Source organism: Trichechus manatus, unplaced genomic scaffold (assembly GCF_000243295.1).
Source record: "Trichechus manatus latirostris isolate Lorelei unplaced genomic scaffold, TriManLat1.0 scaffold00026, whole genome shotgun sequence".
In the NCBI taxonomy this organism is placed as follows: domain Eukaryota; kingdom Metazoa; phylum Chordata; class Mammalia; order Sirenia; family Trichechidae; genus Trichechus; species Trichechus manatus.
In genome coordinates, this window is record NW_004443962.1 from 3,396,000 (window position 1) to 3,416,653 (window position 20,654).

Here is a 20,654-nt window from a genome sequence, read left to right on the forward strand (position 1 = left end):
AAGAGATAAAAGGAAAGGGAAGCAAGCAGAGAGTTGGGGACCTCATACCACCAAGAAAGCAGTGCCGGGAGCAGAGCGCGTTCTTTGCACCGGGGTCCCTGCGCAGGGAAGCTCCTAGTCCAGGGGAACACTGAAGAGAAGAAGGCCAACAGAGAGAGAAAGCCTTCCCCTGGAGCTGACACCCTGAATTTGGACTTTTAGCCTACTCTGACTGTGAGGAAATAAACTTCTTTTCGTGAAAACCATCCACTTGTGGTATTTCTGTTACAGCAGCACTAGATGACTAAGACATTATTTTTAAAAAAATTAAAACACAAAACTACAAATGATTGCACTGTGTCAGCCTGCCCCAGGCCTCAGGCTAGAGAGTTCCCTCTAGCCGGAGGGGAGGAGGCCATGACAGGGCAGGGAGGTGAGTGACTCCTCTGAGGCCTGGGATGGATACAGCCAGGTCCAGCGCAGCGCGGCCGAGGGAGGTCAGGAACCAGGGTGTGGCCCGCAGCAGATACTCAGGCTGCTGGCTGTGGGCCACGATGGCTGAGGCGTAGAGGAGGCAGCCCAGGGCCAACAGGAACCGCATCCACAGGTGGAGGGAGGGAAACGCCTTACCCTGGCACTGGGCACAGACAGGAGGGGGCTCGGCGGCGAGGAACACCGCTGTCCCCTCTGCTCCCAGCCCAATTCTGAGACCCAGGTGGCACGGCAGGTGGGGGACAAGCCCTCTGCCCATGGACTGTCCCCAAGGGTACTGCTTCTGTTAGGCTTCCAGCTCTTGCTGAAGCCGCTTCCTTTGCCTGATGTTACAGGTTGACTTGTGTCCCCTCTCCTCAATAAGATATGCTGAAGTCCTAATCCCCTGTACCTGTGAATGTAACCTTATCCGGAAACAGGGTCTTCACGATGTCATTAGTTAACACGAGGTCATACTGGAGTAGGGTGGGCCCTAACCAAATATGACTGGTGTCCTCATAAAAAGAAGACACACACAAAAGAACTCAGCCGCCAGCGAAAGGTTGACTGGCCATTTGAACCCACTCAGTGGCTCTGTGGGAGAAAGACCTGGCGATCTGCTCCCATAAAGATTACAGCCCAGAAAACCTTATGGGGCAGTTCTGCTTTGTCACATGGGATCACTATGAGTCTAAAATCGACTCGATGGCACCTAACAACAACAAATAAACCAAAGGATGGGAAGGTGAGACAGAACCCCCACGGCGCTGTGTTCTTTACCTGGCCTCCTCCCCTACAGTGTTGTATTGCAAAATCATTTTCCTTTGCTGGGTTCCCCCTCCTCAGCTTTGCATTTGAATCCTGCTTTTGCTTGGAGGTTATATGTAAACTCCACTGCACCTGCTGTAGCATGATTAAGAACATTGCCAATGCAACTTACTCTCTACCGGTAAACCCCCTTAAAAGTAACCTGCCTGCCTGCCCTTGGCGAGCAGTCTGGGCAGCAGTAAGCACCGACTGACTCCATTTCCGTGTACAACAAAATAAAGATGCCTTTCCTGTTCTCCCTCCTCCAAAAAAGAGAAAAAAAGAAGAGACAGGCAGACACAGAGGGACAAAAAACTGAGGCAGAGGCTGGAGTGATGCTGCCACACTCCAAGGAACGTCTGGGGCTACCAGAAGCTGGGAGAGACAAGAAAGGATCCTCCCCCAAAGCCTTTGGAGATGGCATGGCCCTGTGACACCCCGTACTGGAACTTCCAGCCTCCAGAACTGAGACAATACATTTCAGGTGTCTTAAGCCACCCACTTTGTGGTCATTTGTTCCGGCAGCCCTGGAAAACGAATACACCTGGTGAACTCCTACTCATACCTCAGAACCTGGCTTCAACTTGACTCCGGGAATCTCCTCTTAACACCTCCACCCCGAGGGAAGTGAGTAACTCCCTCCCGCAGGCCCCATCACACCTTACACAGCCCTCTGATGGAGCCCCTTTCACCCTGATTGACTTAGCTCTTTACACTTCTGTCTGCTCAGCAGATAGAGGGCTCCTGAGAGCAGGGCTGGGTCCTCACCATCTTGATGCCCCTGATACGTGGTGCCGGGCAGGGGCTCCTGACGGAGGGGAACGAGGGATGACTGAATTATGAAGGCCTGGCCCTTCTCTTCCTGTGACTGCCAATACAAAACCAGGCCAGACAGGGAAGGCCAGGAAGATGAGGGATAATACTGTGGAATTTTTGAAGCAAAGGGGATATTTTTGGGGAATGAGTAATGGAAACTTTGGTAGAAAGAAGATGAAACATCCGCATATGTCAGCGCCCTGTACAGGTACACCAGTCGCCTTGGAGTCGGCTCTGACTCTGGTGACCCCATGTGTGTCAGAGTAGAACTGTGCTCCATAGGGTTTTCAATAGCTGATTTTTAAGAATACATTGCCAGGTCTTTCTTCTGAGGCATCTCTGGGTGGACTTGAACCTCTAACCTTTTGGTCAGCAGCTGAGTGTGTTAACCATTTGCACCACCCAGGGACTTCTTCCAGGTAAGGTGCTTTATATACATTTATATCCTTGATGTTAGTTGCCAGCAGGCTGATTCCGACTCATGGCGACTCCATGTGTGCAGAGTAGAACTGCAGTCCACAGGGTTTTCAAGGCTGTGACCTTTTGAAAGCAGACTGCTAGGCCTTACTTCCAAAGTGTGTCTAGGTGGGTTTGAACTGCCAACCTTTTGGTTAGTAGTCCGGCACTTAACCACCGCGACCCCCAGGAACTCCTACACATTTATATACATATACATAAATACTATATATTTCCAAGTAAATATCATTATATAACATACAGGTCCTTAGGTGGTACAGGAGGGACCAGTCCCTGGAGAAGGACATCATGCTTGGTAGAGGGTCAGTGAAAAAGAGGAAGACCCTCAACGAGATGGGCTGACACAGTGGCTGCACCAATGGGCTCCAACACAGCAATGACTGTGAGGATGGCGCAGGACCGAGCTGTTCTTCTATCTCTTGTCCGCAGGGTTGCTATGAACTGGAACTGACTCGAGGGCACCTAACAACAACAGGTGGCACAAATGGTTTGCCCTTGTCTGTCTGCTAACCTAAAGGTTGGTGGTTTGAACCCACCCAGTGGTGCCATAAAAGAAAGGCCTGGCGATCTGCTTCTGTAAAGATTACAGCCAAGAAAACTCTACGGAACAGTTCCACTCTATAACACATGAGCTCACTATGAGTCAGAATCTACTTGATGGCAATGGGTTTTTTTTTAATACGTAATATATATTTAAATTAATGTATGTATACATTTTATTATATGTAATTTAGTTCGCTCCTTAAAAACCAAAAACCCATTGCTATTGAGTTGTTTCTGACTCATAGCGACTCTGTGGGACAGAGCGGAATTGCCCCATAGGGTTTCCAAGGCTGTAATCTTTACAGCAGGAGACTGTCACATCTTTCTCCAGAGGAGTGGCTGGTGGATTCGGACTGCTGACCTTTAGGTTAGCAGCCGAGTGCTTAACCACTGTGCCACCAGGACTGCGTTTGCTTGTTAGATGACCATATTTAGATATACAAAGGCCTTGGGTAATAAACGGAAAAATTTCAAGGGAGAAAGCATATTTTGGTCATTATCTCCCCATTTTTATTTTAACTCTCAAAAATAATGCTCAGGAATGTTACATTTCCCTCCTCATTTCTTCTAGTTTTGTTTCCAGGCCCCCCTGTCTGGCCTGCCGTCCACTGAAGACTGGTTACAAGGATAGCGCTGTCAGAAGCTTCTCTGGAGCACGGGGAGCCGGGAGGGAGGAGGCTGGCTGGGGGACCCAGAGGCTGAGGGTGGAGACCACGCCATTTCCCACGGGCCCTTACCACCTCACAGGGAGCCCAGGACACAGCTCTGGTCCTGGTCAGCACCGGCTACGGGGTCTTAGAATGTTATGGCTAGACGCCCTCGGGGGTCTCGCAGCCTAACTACCCCAACACCATTTAACAAAGGGGACGCTGACAGTCCGAGAGGGGAGGCGGGACACTGACAGTCAGAGAGGGGAGGTGGCTTGCAGAGCTGAGGCTGGAGCCAGGGCCTCCTGCCTCCCGGCCTTGCTCTTACTGCTGCCCCCAGTGAATCCCGTGCTGGGGACTCTCTGCTTTCACTTGTTCACCAACCAGGCCCAACACCCACTGTCCTCTAAACTCAATTTCTTTTCAGGGATGGTACCAGGGCCTGAAGGTCCTATTTGCAGCGCTAGACATACAGTAAGTGCTTAACATCTGCTTAAAGACTGGAACTAGGTTGGCGACTATGAGACACGACAGGTCTTTCCACGGCACACGAAGGCCTTCCCTCACAGGTCGGGACAGAAGGCTGGGAAGACAACCCAGCCTGGTGGCGCTGGGGGCTGGAAGCCCCGGCTCAGCAGGACGCGCCTCAGGCAGCTTCAGCAGAGCGCTGATTCCTGGGGTCAGTACGTTTTACTTGTCAGTGTGCGTTTCGCAGCCCTGGTCCTGCTCAAAGACTCACTCCTGGGGAATGGGAGGGCTTCCCACCAATGCCACCTAGACATACCGCTCTTCAGCACCCACCATGTGTAATTAGAAGTAGCTTCTAGGGGAATCAGGGTCTGAGTCCCATGCTGGCCAGGCTTCCCAGAACACTCCAAACCCTAGAAAAGGAACCCTAGCTTTGGGCTGTTCCTCATGGATCCAGACACTTAGCACTGGCAGCAGCTCACGGATGCCCAGCCTAACCCCCAGTGCAAATTCACTCCATCACCCTGCCAAGGGGTCATGAGGCTTGAATGTCATTAGTGATGGGGAGCCCACTAACTCCTCAGGCAGCTGCCCGGAATAACAATACTGGCGGCTCTTGACACGTCAGCCACTATGCCAAGTGTCTTTCCCACAAAGTTCTTCCTTTTACCAAATGGAAAGTGCCCCCCACCCCCACTCTCCCCAGGCTCGGTCCTGTTCTCTGAGACTGCAGAGAACAAGGCTGCTCTTTCTGCCCCGTGACAGCCCTGCTGATTCCTGCACCCACGAGTTTCCTCTTCTTCCAGGCCAAACGAAGTCATTCATTAATAAGGATCTGCTAGCACCCAGCGGGCCAGGCCCTTGGTGTACACTTGGAAGACAGTGAGGAGTAAAATGGACAAGGTTGACTGCTCTCACGCGCTGACGTGCTGGGGGGATTAGGGACGAATTTAGTGCATAAATAGAGGAGCTCACCTCAGGCTGTGATAAATGCTAGAAAGAAAATAAGGCAGAGAGAGGGGACAGAGTGGTAGATGGCTCAGGGCCATATTACGGGGGGTGGCCAGGTCCTTCAAAGGTCTTAACTCAATGTGGCTTCCCAGCCCCCACGCTGCCCTGGGCCCTTCCTGGAAACGCATCCCAGTGGGCCGCTGAACAGCATGGTGCTCCCCTCGCCCCTCCTTACCCTGGATGGTGTACTCATGCTGATGAGGCCCCATGCCTCATGAGATTTCTGCTTTTAGTAGCTTTAGGCCAATGATCACCTAACCCCCCAAATCCTGTTCCCCAGGAACTGCTATTCAACCACGGTGCTCTTGGGCAAGTGATGTTTTTTTGACTAGATGATGAGTCTGTTACGCTTCATATTCAGTTGGGTGCAGAGCGGTTTTCTGCACTGTCTTACTGTTTCTCAGGTACTTTCCTGCCTTGATGACTTGTCTCATTTGCTATCCTCTGCCCAGTGGGCCTTCTCCTAGCCTCTGCCCTCACGAATCCCACCTTCCCTTCTGATCCAGCATGAAAGCCCCCCTCCCCCCATAACTGCAGTGTAAACAGCTTTCACCCTCACTCATTTGAACAGTATAGGAGCCTTCTCTCCCTCCTCTGGGTCTCCAAACATTTGTCAATTGCCCTCGAGTCGACCTCCTTGCACAACGCAACAGAATGCTGCCCGGTCCTGCGCCATCCCCATGATTGGTTGTGGATCAGACCTTTGTGATCCATACGGTATTCAATGGCTGATTTTTGGAAGTAGATCACCAGACATTTCTTCCTAGCCTGTCTTAGTCTGGAAGCTCTGCTGAAATCTGTTCAGCATCATAGCAACACACAAGCCTTCAATAACAGACGAGTGGTGGCTGCACACGAGGTGCATTGGCCAAGAATCAAACCCAGGTCTCCTTCACGGAAGGTGAGAATTCCACCACTGAACCACACTGCCCCCATATTGTCTTTCCATTTCTGTGTCTTCCAAGAGACTGGGGGCTCCTCAAGGCAAGCATGGTGTCTCAACTCATGTCTGCATCTCCCCAGGACTGGCCAACACAGGGCTGCCCTCACTCCTGGTGCTTGGAAAATATCTGCCAAACTGAACTATACAGAACCCCAGGAACTGAAATGATTCCATCGTCTAAACTTTCTCAGTCCCTAACGGGAGATTGTTTATCCAGCCTCAGTGGCTTTTGCCTGAGTGCTTGCTTTTCATTTGCTACAGGAAATGGAAGAGGAAGCAAGGTTCTCCCTGGGAGAGGTTCTAACAGCCTTCAGAACGTCCCTGAGCAAACTCCCTGCCCTTCCCCCGTCACCGGCATACACATGGCTGATCCTCAGAAAACGTTAGGTACTTGTGTGCACCCACCCTCTGCACCCCCCGGTGACTCCACAGCGCTGTCCTGATGGCCTGTAACGGGGAGGCTCCCAGTTGCCCCAAGACCTGCCATCAGGACCCCCAGCCCGAGCCCCAGCCCCAGCCCCAGCCTCACGATTCTGGAGAGTGTGGGGATCTGGGAGGCCCAGGAGCCGAAGGCGGCGATCCCACCCAGCAGGTAGCCGAAGATTTCAATATTTTCCTGTGGGGACAGGTGACACACCCTCAGCACTCTGAGAGACTGTCCATGCAACCTGGAAGCCGCAGAGCCTGATGGGCTCTTTTGTTTTAGCAGGTTCCTCCCAGCAACGTCAAAGGCTATGATCCCCCTCCCCACAGTTGGGGTCCCAGGGACCACGAGGACGGTGGTCCTACCCCACCCTGTGGTGGCTCAGCCTTACCTGCAGCAGGCTTCCCAGAAGCCTCCGCTGTGGCCCCTGGACTGGGCCTGAAGCCTTCGGGACAGAGGCCCAGAGAGCCCAGCCTGGGCCCAGACTCAGTGGCAGGGCCAGGGCAAATATGGTGGCCTTGAGCCGCTGTCTCCTCTTCCTCTCTCGGGAGCCCCGGCCTGCAAGACACCAAAATCTCTCATGGCTCCTGGAACTGGGGTCAGCCCCCAACCCCGAGGCCAGAATGGGTCCCACGCTACAGGCAAGATCCCCCCACCTTCAAGGCTCTCGGGTTGTGTCAAGAAACCTTCTCCTCCCCAATCCATCCCACCCTCACCCCCCAAAACCGGCACGGCTCTCCAGCCTCTGTCTTCTCACAGCATTTGATGACTCAGGATGCGGATGGCCACTGTCTAGTCTCATGCATACCTGCATGCGTAAAACATCACCTCCACCAGACCCGAAGCCCGCTGGGGCAGGCACTGCGTCCTGCACAGACTTGGTGAACAAAGCTATGAGTGGATGTCTTTGAACCAAGGCCCCTCAGCCATGAGCAGGACAAAGGGCAGCGAGGCAGTCGGCAGATGCTGATGCCTTCTCTAACTCGGAGGGCAGCCACAGGCCTGGAGGAGGCATGCCGACACAAAGCTCGTGATTCTGCTTGCAGAGCCATCGGACGGTGGCTGGGCCTTCCCGCCTCCTCAACCTGCACTGCTCTGGCCTCCCAGCAGGACGGCCCCACCACTCGGCAGGTGTCCTTCTAGCCCATCTCTTCCTGTCTTGGTCTTCCTTCTCCACCCCTGTCCAGTGGTTCTCTGCCCGGGCTGCTTGTGGGGACCAGCCGGGAGCTTCAACAACGCCCAGGATGCACATAGCCCAGTGACAGCAGAATCTCTGCAGTGGGACTCCAGCATTGGTATTTATTTTCCTTTACTACACTCCAATGTTTTTATTAAATATTTTAACTATATAAATTTCACGATAAAAACCTATGGCTGTTGAGTCAATTCCGACTCATAGCGACCCTGTAGGACAGAGTAGAACTGTCCCATAGGGTTTCCAAGGATCGGCTGGTGGATTCCAACTGCTGACCTTTTGGTTAGCAGCCTGAGCTCTTAACAACTGTGCCACCAGGGTTATAAGGCATTTTGAAACATTGGGTTATACAGTAAAACCTAAGAAAGCCGGAACGTGTGTAAGGCAGAAACCTGTCAGAAAAGAAAACGCAAATATTTTCCACTAAAACAAGCAACAGAAGTGGTAAGACTGCACCCTGTGAAAGGCGGAAAACTTGCGAGACCTGCAAAACCAAGGCAGTCCCGTCGAGTTCCGGCTCTCAAAGATTTTGCTGTATTTAACTAGTGCCATTTATTTGTTTGAAATACTACAAATTAGTAGTATATCCAAACTTTGGATAAAGGTGGATACCCAAAATTATTTAGCTTAGGGAAATCTTTTTTTTAACTGTGGTAATTATACATGCAACAAAACATTTGCCATTTCCACGTTTTTTGCATGTACAATTCAGTGACGGTAATCACGTTCATCTTGTTCAACCATCACCGCCCTCCGTCTCCAGATTTTTCCATCACCCTTTAACAGAAGCTCAGTGTCCCCTAAGCAACGACTCCCCCTTTGCCCTCCCTCCCACCCCTGGTGACCACTAATAAATTTAGGTCTCTCTACGCTTGCCAGCTCTAGATAACTCAGATAAGTGAGATCACATGGTGTTTGTCCTGTTGGGACTGACTGGTGTCACTCCTATCAGTATTTTTAAAGGTCCCCAGGTGATTCCTGCACACAGTGGGGACTGAGACTCTCTGCTCCCTTCTCCCAGCGCAGGGTCAGGGCTGAGACTCTCTGCTCCCTTCTCCCAGCGCAGGGTCCGGGCTGAGACTCTCTGTTCCCTTCTCCCAGCCTGACAGCCTGTTTTCTGCTTATCACTAGACCTTGGTTTCCGGTGATCAGAAGAGGAAGAAAATTATACTAAGCCTCCAACCCCATTGCCGTCGAGTCAATTCCGACCCATAGCAACCCCGTAGGACAGAGTAGAACTGCCCCATGGGGTTTCCAAGGATCGGCTGGTGGATTCGAACTGCCGACCTTTTGGCTAGCAGCTGAGCTCTTAATCACTGCGCCACCAGGGCCCCAAATATTAAGCCTAAGGAAGTGTTATTTCTAAAAACATCTTTGAAAGTTTCTTTGAAATATAAGAATGACACGCCTCTGAACAATTCTAATAATAACATTTCTCTTCTGGGTAGCAGTTAGCAGCTGTGAGGGACTTTTCTTTTTTTAGATGCGGGTCCAGGCTCACTGTTGCATTCTCAGGAACCCCGCTAGGCCCACCTGCTCAGAGGAACTCAACCTATCTGTCACTTCCTGCCCAGCTCTGCTTGAGGTAGTCCACTCCTGTTATGGACTGAATTGTGTCCCCCACAAATACGTGTTGTAAACCCTAACCCCTATACCTGTGGATGGAGCCCTGGTGGTGCAGTGGTTAAGAGCTTGGCTGCTAACTAAAAGGTCAGCAGTCTGAATCTACCAGCTGCTCCTTGGAAACCCTGTGGGGCAGTTCTACTCTGTCCTGTAGGGTTGCTATATTTGGAATTGACTTGAGAGCAACAGTTACTACCGGGTATACCTGTGGACACAGGAGCTCTGGTGGCACAGTGGTTAAGCACTTGGCTGCTAACTAAAAGGTTATCAGTTCAACCTCACCAGTGGCCCCAAAGGAGAAAAGACCTGGTGATCCGCTCCTGTAAAGATCACAGCCTAAGAAGCCCTATGGGGCAGTTTCACTCTGTCCTATAGGGTCAATATGAGTGGGCACCAACTCGGCAGCACACAACAAATACCTGTGGATGTGTAATCCCATTTGGGAATAAGGTTTCCTTTGTTACGCTAACGAGGTCAGATCAGTGTAGGGACTGTCTTAAGCCAATCACTTTTGAGATAGAAAGAGAGCAGATTAGGGACAGAAGAAAGGAAACACAGACTGGAGAGGACAGATGCCACATGAAGGTCACCAAGGAACTGAGGAACCGAAGCTGAAAAGAGACAAAGACCAGAGCAGACAGAGAAAGCCTTCCTCTAGAGCTGCTGCCCTAACTATGAGAAAATAAATTTCTATTCATCAAAGCCACCCACTTGAGGTATTTCTGTTACAGCAGCACTAAGAAACTAAGACGGTGCCCATTCCTGGCATCCATTTCCGGAAGTCGGGGGCTGCACTTGGCCACCCTGGACGGGCACACTGAGATACCATTGTAATTCCCCACAGCATGCACCATCCCTCCCCCTGCCTTTGCCCATAATGCTCTTGTGGCCCAGAATGCCCTTGCCGGCAGTCCCAGCTCCAAGGTGACATCCTTCCCTGACGCCGTAGCCCCTTCTCTTCCTCTGACTACCCATGGTGGGCACACACTCCGTACTGGAAGCTCTGAGTACTGTTTAGGACCCCACCTCCCGCATCTGGCTGAGGTCAGGGACCAAGGGCATTCTCTGTGCCCGGCAGGGGCCCAGAACAGGGTGTGGCAAGAATTAGCTGAATGATTGGACGAGTGAAGAAAGGAACAGATGGCCACATACTCACCCGAATGTGACTTGAACTTGGAGCCGCAGACTGGGAAGAGAATGAACATGAAGTTCACTAAGTCAATAGCTGCTAGGTAGGCACCCGTGAAAACCTGGAGGCAGATGGAAATAAGAGTCCTGGTGTGCAAACATCTTTATTCAGCATCTCTCGCCCCACGTCCCCTCTCCCACATGTGTTGGCCACCACCCCATACATTAGCCCAGGAAGCCTCCCACCAGTGCTGAGAAAGGCCCATTATCATCTCCATTTTACTGATGAGGAGACAAGGGCTTAAATGAGTGACCCCAAGTTACGCAGACCCCCGTTAGTACAGATGGGACAAGAGCCCAGCCCTCTGCCTCCTACTCCACACTCTTTCCACTGCATGGTGTCATTTTTGCTGTGTAACCCTGGCCCAGGCACTGAAATTTCTGGGCCTTGGTTTCCTCATCTGTAAAACAGGGATAATGAAAATGCCTCCCCAGAGACTGCTAAACAGGTTACTTAACCCAACACAGGGAATGTGCTTAGAACAGCGCTCAAAGGAAAGTACACCAAAAAACCAAACCCACTGCTGTCCAGTCGATTCTGACTCATAGCGACCCTATCGGACAGAGCAGAACTGCCCCTATAAGGTTTCCAAGGCTGTAATCTTCACAGAAACAGACTGCCCTATCTTTCTCCCATGGAGCAACTGGTGGGTTTGAACTGGTGACCTTTTGGCGAGCAGCCGAGCACTTTAACCACGGCATCACCAGGGTTCCTTGTGGAGGAAAGTAAGCTACCTATAAATGCATTAGCTAAGATGACAGTATAGTTAGTGGTTATTATGGATTGAATTGTGCTTCCCAAAAATACGTGTTGTAAATCCTAACTTCGATGCCTGTCGTTATAATCCCTTTTCAGAATGGTTCTTTGTTATGTTAATGAGACATGATTAGCATAGGGTGTGTCTTAAATCAATCTCTTTTGAGATATAAAAGAGATTAAACAAGCAAGCTAGAAACAGAGATGTGGGAAGAGACAGGCCAAGCCACATGAAGATTGCCCAGGAGCAGAAGCTCAGAAGAGACAGGACTTCCCTCCAGAGCTGACAGAGAGAAAGCCTTCCCCTGGAGCTGGCACCCTGAATTTGGACTTCTAGCCTCCTAAACTGTGAGAAAATAAATTTCTGTTTATTAAAGCCACCCACTTGTGGTATTTCTGTTACAGCAGCACTAGATAATTAAGACAGTGGGTAAGAACATGTGTTCTGGAGTTGAACTCTGGCACTGCTACATACTAGGTGGGTGACCACAGAAGAGTTACTATTTAACCTTCCTGTGCCTCAGTTTCCACATCTGTAAAACAGGGGTGATGACAGCACTCAGGTCACAGGATGGTTTCAGGACTAAATGAGTTATATGAAAGGCCCTTCATGCCAGGTATTAGTTAAGTATTTAACAAATATTAGCTACTGTGATCTGACCTGAGCTGGGCCTCATTACATTCCATCAGCTAATGAGAATGGGCACCCAAAATGAAAGCTGATTTACTTTTGAGAAAACATTGCTCAGAACAGGGTCTAGAACTGTCCACGTCTGTGTTCCCACCACTCGGCTTCCCTCCTTCACATCTACCTGGGTAGGCAGGCCAGGACCAGTCCTATGAGGTGCTCCTACAGTGTGCACCCCTGGCCCTGTGGCCCAACAGGTTTCCTCAGAACCTGTGTTTTGGGATGGGAACCCTCTGCACAGATTTGTTTGAGGGCTCAGACTTTTGGAAAACTCGAAACTGCTCCTCACTTGCTCCCGAGCCCATGTCACCCCCTGGAATGGTCCAGCCACCCCTGCATGACCTGGGCTGGACTCCGGGCTTTACAACGATAACAGTAACTATTTATTGAGCACCTACTATGTGCCAAGTACTGATTTCGGTGATTGGGATACAGCAGGGAATAAGTGTGACAAAAATCCCTGCCCTTGTGGAGCTCACGTTCTTTTGGGGGTCAACATGCAACAAGCAATAAATACAATCAGTAAGTAAAGCATGCGGGAGATTAGGGGGTGAGGGTTATGCAAAAAACTAGAGCAGGGAGGAGGTCAGGCGCGCTCGTGGTAGAGGTGGGTAATAAGCGTGTGGTTAAAGCAGGCCTTACTGCGATGACATTTTATAGGCCTTGAAGGAGGTGAACAGTGAACCACGTGGATACTGGGGGCAAAAGCACCTGAGGGGCAGAAAGAATATCAAGGACACAGGCCCTGAGGCGAACTGTGCCTCACACGCTGAAGGAATAAGACAGAAGTCACTGTGGCTGCGGCAGAGAAAGGCAGGCCAGGCTGGAGCCTGACGGAGCCACTGTCACCTGTGGGCCCGACATACCTGGATGGTGAGCTGTCTGGCCAGGATGGCCCCGACGGTATCACACAGACTGGTCAAGAGGCAGCACGCGGCACACAGCGCCGACTGGTCCGGTCCGGACTTCCTGGTACATCTCAGATAGAGAAGCCTGGGTGACACACAGGGGTGTGGTCAAGACATGGGAGCCGTGCATTTGGGGACAGGCCAGGCCAGTGTCTGAAAAGGACAATTGTGACTTGGTGTCCTTACAGAGCACTTCTGCCCCAGATAATCAGCAGGTATTTCTGAACTTAGTTTAGAGATGGGAAAAGAAAGGGTCAGAAGACTTCTGAGCCTCTGGGCAACACCAACGGCAAGAGCCAGACCTCAGGGAACAGGGAGACATCACCTTCCTCCCACAAACCAGGCAGACCCGGTTTAATGACCCCACCACTCAGCGCTGAAAAACTAGCTGTCAGGTGTTTTTTTCTTTCTTTTTTTTTTTAAAGGGAACAAACCCATCGCCGTCAAGTCAATTCTGACTCATAGTGACCCTATAGGACAGAGTAGAACTGTCCCATCGGGTTTCCAAGGAGCAGCTGGTAGATTCGAACTGCTGACCTTTTGGTTAGCAGCCGAGCTCTTAACCACTGCACCACCAGAGCTCCAGAAGGAAATAGGAGAGTTATAAAAGAAACACAATCACTGCAGGTAACTGCAGAGAAGAGTTAATTGTCCAAATTAAAAAGGCAACGTATGTTTCTCTGGAAGTGAAATCCTTCTAATCCGTCTGTGAAGCAGGGTGGCCTGGCTTCTGCTGGCCTGTGCCCAGGGTGAGCGTGCTCTTCACACACAGGAGGCAAAACCCCTCCATGATGTCTGCAGGCATTTCCGACTGACCTCGCCCCGGGTCTCCCACGGCTGGCTTCTCCCCTCATTCTCTCTCTCTCTCTCTTATACATGCACATACACATCTAGGGGTGAGCCCGGAAGGGCAAGGCAGGCTGGGAGGGCCCAGGGGCCCTGTAGCATCACTGACCAGATCTGGGGAAGCACTTTTTCTAGATGTCTCCCTGCTCCATTTCTGCGGAGATACCGAGGCACAACTGCACTTCTGGTTTCATTTCCTTTAACCACAGGGAGGGACTCACTCCACACCGCTAGGACTGTTTGGCTGATTATGAGGGTCGGCCCTCGGAGTAGTGCAGTGAAGACGGAAGGCTATCAGGCTCCTGAACATTTCCCTCCCTGCCCACCAAAGCCTGGAGCTCACAGAGGAAACATCGGCCTTTGAGCCAGGCCCCGTGCTCCTGACACCAATCCAAGGCCAAGGAGTGGAGACTCTCAATTAGAAACTCTCTGAGTTGGACCCAAACTAGAAATAATTTATTTCAACCCTCTTATTTGACAGAGGAGAAAACTAGGCCCAGGAAGAAGAAGTCCCTTGTCTATGGGTAAAAAAAAAAAAGAAAAAAAAAAAAAAAATCAAACAGGTTGCCATTTAGTCAATTCCGACTCATAACAACCCCATGTGTGCAGAGTAGAACTATGCTCCATAGGGTTTTTGTGGCTGTGAACTTTCAGAAGCAGATTGCTGCCAGGCCTTTCTTCCCAGACACCCCGGGTGAGTTCAAATTGACAACCTTTTGGCTAGTAGCCGAGAGCTTAACTGTGCCACCAGGGTCTCCTGTTTATGGGTGAAGGTGAGGTAACGGCAGGTCTTCTGGCTTCATGGGGGTCGGAGGGAGGTTTTGCTCTGCACCCTATTGCTCTTCAGCCATCTCCTCACTTCTCAGGGGCCAGGGGTCCCAGGCTGACCTTAACCCAGCCCACATACCCCAGAGATACATTCCCCCAAAGACAAATGGACCTTCAGGGGTGGGGAGGTCCTGAAAACAGGTGTGCTCAGAGCTGAGGCAGGGTGAAAGGCAGAGGCTCTGGCTCTCGGACTCCACAGCTAGGTATTCCCCAGGGATTACCTAAACTCTCCAACCCTAAATTTCCAGTTTGTAAAAACACCCGATAATGCTGACCTCAGAGGGTGGCTGTGAGGATTAAGGAGACGGCGCCTCGTTAGTTTCCATCCTCCGCTCTGGGCGGTTTAGGCCCTACAACCCTGCTCCTTTTCAACAGGATCTGGGGTTTCTGATCTTTCCAGGATCCCAGGCAAGTTATTTAACCTCCTCCGTAAGTGGGGGCAATAGCAGTACCTACTTCAGGGGGTTTGCAGGGATTAAATGAGATAATGCATGCAAAGTCCTTGGACCAACACTGAGCCTGCTAAGCATCCTTTTATTAGTATTCCAGTCCTGGGGCTGCGGGATCTCTGCATCAATATCAAACGCCTGACAGGACTATCCATTGAGCCTTAAGGTGAGACAGTACCAGCCTTCCTCAGGGGTGCGAATCCTTTCTCCTCAGCCAGGAAGTACCCAGAGGGCAGGTGGCACCATTCTGAGCATTGCCTCTGCCAGCCTGTGGATTTCTGGGCCTGGGATGGGGTGGCTCGAGACCTGGAGGCCGTCCTTAGCCATACCTGGCCAAACTGCTCTGGACACTGGGCAGACCTGGGCAAAGGCTGTGCCCAGAGTCAGATCACGGCCGTCCGCCATGATCCTTCCCAGCTAACAGGGCCTTGGGTAAACTGAGGCCAGAAACATGGAGGGACTTGCCCAAGCTCCCAAAGTGTTGATGGCAGAGCTGGGACTGGCATAAGGATGTTTAATGAGCACTTACTAAGCGCTTGGCAGGCAATGACTCATTTAGTCTTTCCACCCATCCTAGGAGGTATTATCCCCATTTACGGGAGACAAATGAGAGAGGTTTTATAACATGCCCAGCTCACAGCGCGAGTCAATGGGGAAGGGCTAGCCCGAGAACCCCGGACTCCGGTTTCAGTCCAAGGTCCCATCCATTGCTGACCCTGCCTCCTCCTGCTGGCAGACGGCCCAGCTTCCCTGTGTGCGGAATCCGGAAAGAAGTATCCGACTTCGGACTTCATCACAACGTTAGCTTCGGTCCTGGAACTGTGCTGCCTGCCTCCTCCATCCCCACTTCCCTCCCCCTTCCCTCTAGGTTTCCAGGAGGGAGTCAGCAGGGTGGTAGCTCCCCATTCCCCCTGGGCAGACCCGGTCTCCCACCCTCGTCCCGCCCGAGGCCTGGCCCCCATTACAGCGCGTGGGCGGCGATCCAGCAGCAGGAGGCGCAGATCCAGAGGCCGAAGGAGATGCAGACGCGGTGGCGGGCGAAGCAGTGGTCCAGGTAGTCCCAGTCCAAGAGCGCGGGCGCGGGGCTGGGTGCCTCCTCCATGGCACGGCTCGGTGCGACCGCCCGGCCCAGTGCCCGAGCCTCCTGCGTGGCCGGCAGCCGGGCGCAGCACCCCGGGCCCCGGCAGCCCCGGGCTGGGTGGCGGCGCGCCCTGCTGCCCCTACCCTGTGTTCGGTTCCGCCCGGCGGCCCCAGCCGAGCGCAGCGACTGAGGCCCAGAGATGGGCGCGCCCAGTTCCGCGCTCCCGGGTGCTGCCGGCGGCGGCGGCGGCGGCGGCGCGAGGGGAAAGTTTCCGGGACCGCGATGCTCCCCACCCCTAGCGCTATTGTCGGGGTCCGCGGGACAGAGGCCGCCCCCCAGCGGCGGGAGCCCGGAGCAGCCTCGGCACAAAGGCGGCGGCCCCCGGCTCCCAGCGGACCCCGTCGCTGTCACCCCCACCCCAATCCAGCGTCCAGAGCCGGGCAGGCCGTGCTGGGACTGGGGAGGGGGGAGTCCCTATCGGGTCACGGTCAGGCACTTTGGCCGTTCATTAATTCACTACATTTCCTGAGCCAAACAACACATATACTTGGCGCCTGGCGCTGCGCTTGAGTGCTGGGGATCCGAGGTGAGTGGGGGCCTGGTCTGATCCTTACAAGGATACAACAGGAAGGGGTGGGGTGGGGGGCCAGAAGGGAGGAAATGTGCTGGGAACAATTACAACTAATCTTCCTCTCTTTTCTAAAGCTGTCAATAGCACCCTCCGGCCCCACTCAGTCACCCAAGCCAAGGATACTGGACATGGTCATCCTAGACCGCAGCCCGGCAGCCCAGGTGCCTGGTTATCTTTAGAATCCGTCCTTTCCCATCCAGCCACACTTCCTCAGGTACACAGGGCTGTTTTTCTTGAAAACAAAACAATTATAATTAAATTTCCTGTTTGATTTTAATGTTGTCTGGTACCCTCGAGTCGTTTTCTGCTATAGCGGCCCATGTGACAGAGTAGAACTGCCCCATAGGGTTTTCTTGGCTGTCATCTTTAGGGGAACAGATCGCCAGGAAAGCAGATCACCAGGTCTTTCTTCCGCAGAGCAGCTGGATGGGTTCCAACCACCAGTCTTTGGGTTAGCAGCCCAGTGCTTACTTAACCTTTGCGCCACCAGGGCTCCTATCAATTTTTATAAAAGTTTGCTTAAAGCAGGACATAATTGTACCATTTCCTTTGTTTTTCACTTTCTTAAATACCAGCTTTATTGAAACGTCATTCATATGCCATGCAATTTATTCTTTTAAAGTGTACAGTTCAGTGGTTTTTAGTATATTCATAGAGTTGTACAACCAACACCACTATCTAATTTTAGAACATTTTCATCACCCCTAAAAGAAACTGGTATCCATTAGCAGTTACTCCCCATTTCCCTCCCGAAACCCCCCTGGGCAACCACTAATCTACCTTCTGTCTGGATAGATTGGCCTATTCTGGACATTTCCCAGAAATGGAATCATACAGGAGGTGGTCTTTTGTGACGGACGTCTTTCGCTTAGCCTGATGTCTTCACGGTTCCGCCACAGTGTTGCATGTATTAGCTCTTCATTTTTATTGCTTCATAGTATTCCACTGTACGGATACACCACATTGTGCTTATCCATTCAACAGCTGATGGATATTTGGGTTCCACTTTTGGGCTGTTATGAATAATGATGCTATAAACGTTCATGTACAGGTTTTTGTATGGACATAGGTTTTCAGTTCTCTTGGATGTAACTAGGAGTGAATTTACAGGCTGGGGCCCTGGTGGAGCAGTAAAGTGTTTGGCTGCTAACCAAAAGGTCAGCAGTTTGAATTCACCAGCCCCTCCTTGGAAACACTATGGGGCAGTTCTACTCTGTCCTATAGGGTCACTAAGAGTTGGAATTGACTGGACAGCAACGGGTTTTTGTTGTTTTTTTTTTTTTTTTGGTTTATGACACCTTTGTTTAACATTTTGAAGAACTGCCAGGCTGTTTTCCAAAGCGGCTGCACCATTTTTACTGATTCGTTCGTTTGTATATGTTGTGACCACTCATGGGAGAAATGAAACACTGTATGTCAGGCATTGTGCTGGGAGCTGGGGACACACTGTTGGAAAAAACAGACATGGTCCTCACTCTTGTGGAGCTTACAGTCCCATAGGAGAGAGAGACATTAAACAAGCAATCACAAATAAAGGTAAAATAGGTTATTAAACAAAAAGGACCAGAATTAAAAGAATAAAATGATTAAGATGAAGTGGTAGAAAATGAAAAGCAATTAACAAGATTAAAGGGTTAAATTAAAAGAAAAAATATATATGATCTAAGTTTCTCCAGAAGCCCTAGTGGCGCAGTGGTTAAAAGCTTGGCTGCTAACCAAAAGGTCAGCAGTTTGAATCCACCAGCCGCTCCTTGGAAACCTATTGGGCAGCTCTGCTGTGTCCTATAGGGTTGCTGTGAGTAGGAATTGACTCAGTGGCGATGGGTTTGGTTTTTGGTTAAGTTTCTCCAGGCCACATATCTATAATAATAGGCGCCCACAGTATCTTTCTAGCTCAGCTACTGCCTACACCATTGAAGGAAATCCTGTCTGATATCCCTGCCTTCTGGCTTCTTGAGGGTCCTGGTGAATGTCCTATGTGCTCATAAATGGTCATCTCTGCCTTTATCTCCCATGGACACTGACCTGTGGTTCCCTAGCTCCTGGATTCCTCTGGTGATGTTGTCTCCCTGTGGTTCCCAAAGATAATTTATTCCAAGAGCTACCTCGCTAAAGTGGGGAAACACCCCGCCCAGCCTTGTGTCACGTTCCTGCCAGGCCCTAAGGCAGGGCCACCTTGTCTTCTCAGTTTTGTAGAGACTTGAAGATTCCACTGTTGACTTGATTTGGTCTTTATTACAGGTTCCCTCTCCCTCAGGCTCAGCATCAGCCCTTGGAGGCTGGGCCTGATTTAAAGATTACTTCATTCCTCCCCACCCACCATGGACCAGGTGTACACACCTCAACTGTTTTTTCTTGGAAAAGTAATTAGTTCTTAACCTTTTCTGTGACCCCTTTGAGAATGTGAAGAAAACCTTATCCCTGAAAAATATGAACATGCATACATACCCACACACACATTCTCATACAATCTTAAGAAATTTATGAAGCCTGAAATCCAACTATGGATTCCAAGGAGCAATGGACCCCATCCTAAGAAGCTCTTGTGTAAGGGTTTAAGTCCTTTTTAAAAAAAATTAATATTTTTATTGTGCTTTAGATGAAGGTTTACAGAGCAAATTAGTTTCTCATTAAACAATTAATACACATATTGTTTCGTGACATTGGTTGCCAACCCTGCGAAGTGTCAACGCTCTCTCCTCCTTGACCTTGGGTTCCTCATTTCCATTCATCCAGCTTTCCTGTCCCCTCCTGTCTTCTTGCCCTTGCCCCTGAGCTGGTGTGCCCATTTAGTCTCATATACATGGTTGAGCTACATGTATTATTGTTTGTTTTATGGGCCTGTCTAGTCTTTGGCTGAAGGCTGAACCTCAGGAGTGACTTCAGTACTGAGTTAAAAGGGTGTCCAGGGGCCGTGCTCTTGGGGTTTCTCCAGTCTCTGTCAGACCAATAAGTCTGGTCTTCTTTCGTGACTTAGAATTTTCTTCTACATATTTCTTCAGCTCTGCCTGGGACCCTCTATTCTGCTCCCTGTCAGAGCAGTCGATGGTGGTGGCCGGCCACTGGGTTTAAGTGTTTTTTTACGCGTACCTTGCCTGAGTGGTTGGGACAGTGTGGGCCACAGATCACTGCGTCTGAAACACTGTCTGCCTGTCAAAAAAGCAGACCTGCCACATCCACATCCCTGGGCATGGGCCTGGAATCTGCATGTATGCGTTTCCTATGCTTGCTGTAACAAACTAGCACAAACTTAGTGGCTTAAAAAAAAAAAAACCAGTAGTTGCCATTGAGTCAATTCCTACTCATGAAGACCCCATGTGTGTCAGAGGAGAACTGTGTTCTATAGGATTTCCAATGGCTGATTTTTCAGAAGTAGATTGCCTGGCCTTTCTTCCAAGGCACCTCTGGGTGGACTTGAACTGCCAAAATTTTGGTTAGCAGCTGAGTGTGTTAACCGTTTGCACCATCAAGGGACTCCTAAAACTAAACCACATCCACTGCCATCCAGCCAATTCTGACTCATAGCGACCCCATAGGGTTTCCAAGGTTGTAAATCTCTACAGAAGCAGACTGCCACATCCTTCTCCTGCAGAGCGGCTGGTGGTTTTGAACCGCCGACCTTTTGGTTAAGAGTCGGTCGCTTTAACCTCTGTGCCACCAGGGCTCCTCAAGGGACTCTGGTGGCTTAAAACAACAGAAATCAATCCTTTCACAGTTCTGGAGTCCAGAATTTCAAAATCTGTTTGACTGGGCCAAAATCAAGGTATCCCCAGGGCCACACTCTCTCTGGAGGCTCTAGGGGAGAACCTGTTCCTTGCCTCTTTCAGCTTCTGGTGGCTGCTGGCATTCCTTGGCTTGTGGCCATATAATTCCA

General features: G+C 50.9%; 1 protein-coding gene across 1 annotated transcript in view; it reads right to left on the reverse strand.

Annotated features, from left to right (window-relative positions):
• The window catches only part of TMEM44 (transmembrane protein 44), a 47,080-nt gene extending 30,865 nt beyond the window's left edge, over positions 1-16,215 (reverse strand). The window contains exons 1-6 of the mRNA XM_023728717.1: positions 16,034-16,215; positions 12,904-13,030; positions 10,561-10,654; positions 6,978-7,144; positions 6,692-6,778; positions 446-616 (exon numbers count right to left, since the gene is read on the reverse strand). Coding sequence (XP_023584485.1) covers positions 446-616; positions 6,692-6,778; positions 6,978-7,144; positions 10,561-10,654; positions 12,904-13,030; positions 16,034-16,170 — 783 coding nt within the window. The 5' untranslated portion in view covers positions 16,171-16,215. The remainder of the gene's footprint in view (positions 1-445; positions 617-6,691; positions 6,779-6,977; positions 7,145-10,560; positions 10,655-12,903; positions 13,031-16,033) is intronic.
• Between the last annotated feature and the right edge of the window lie 4,439 nt (positions 16,216-20,654).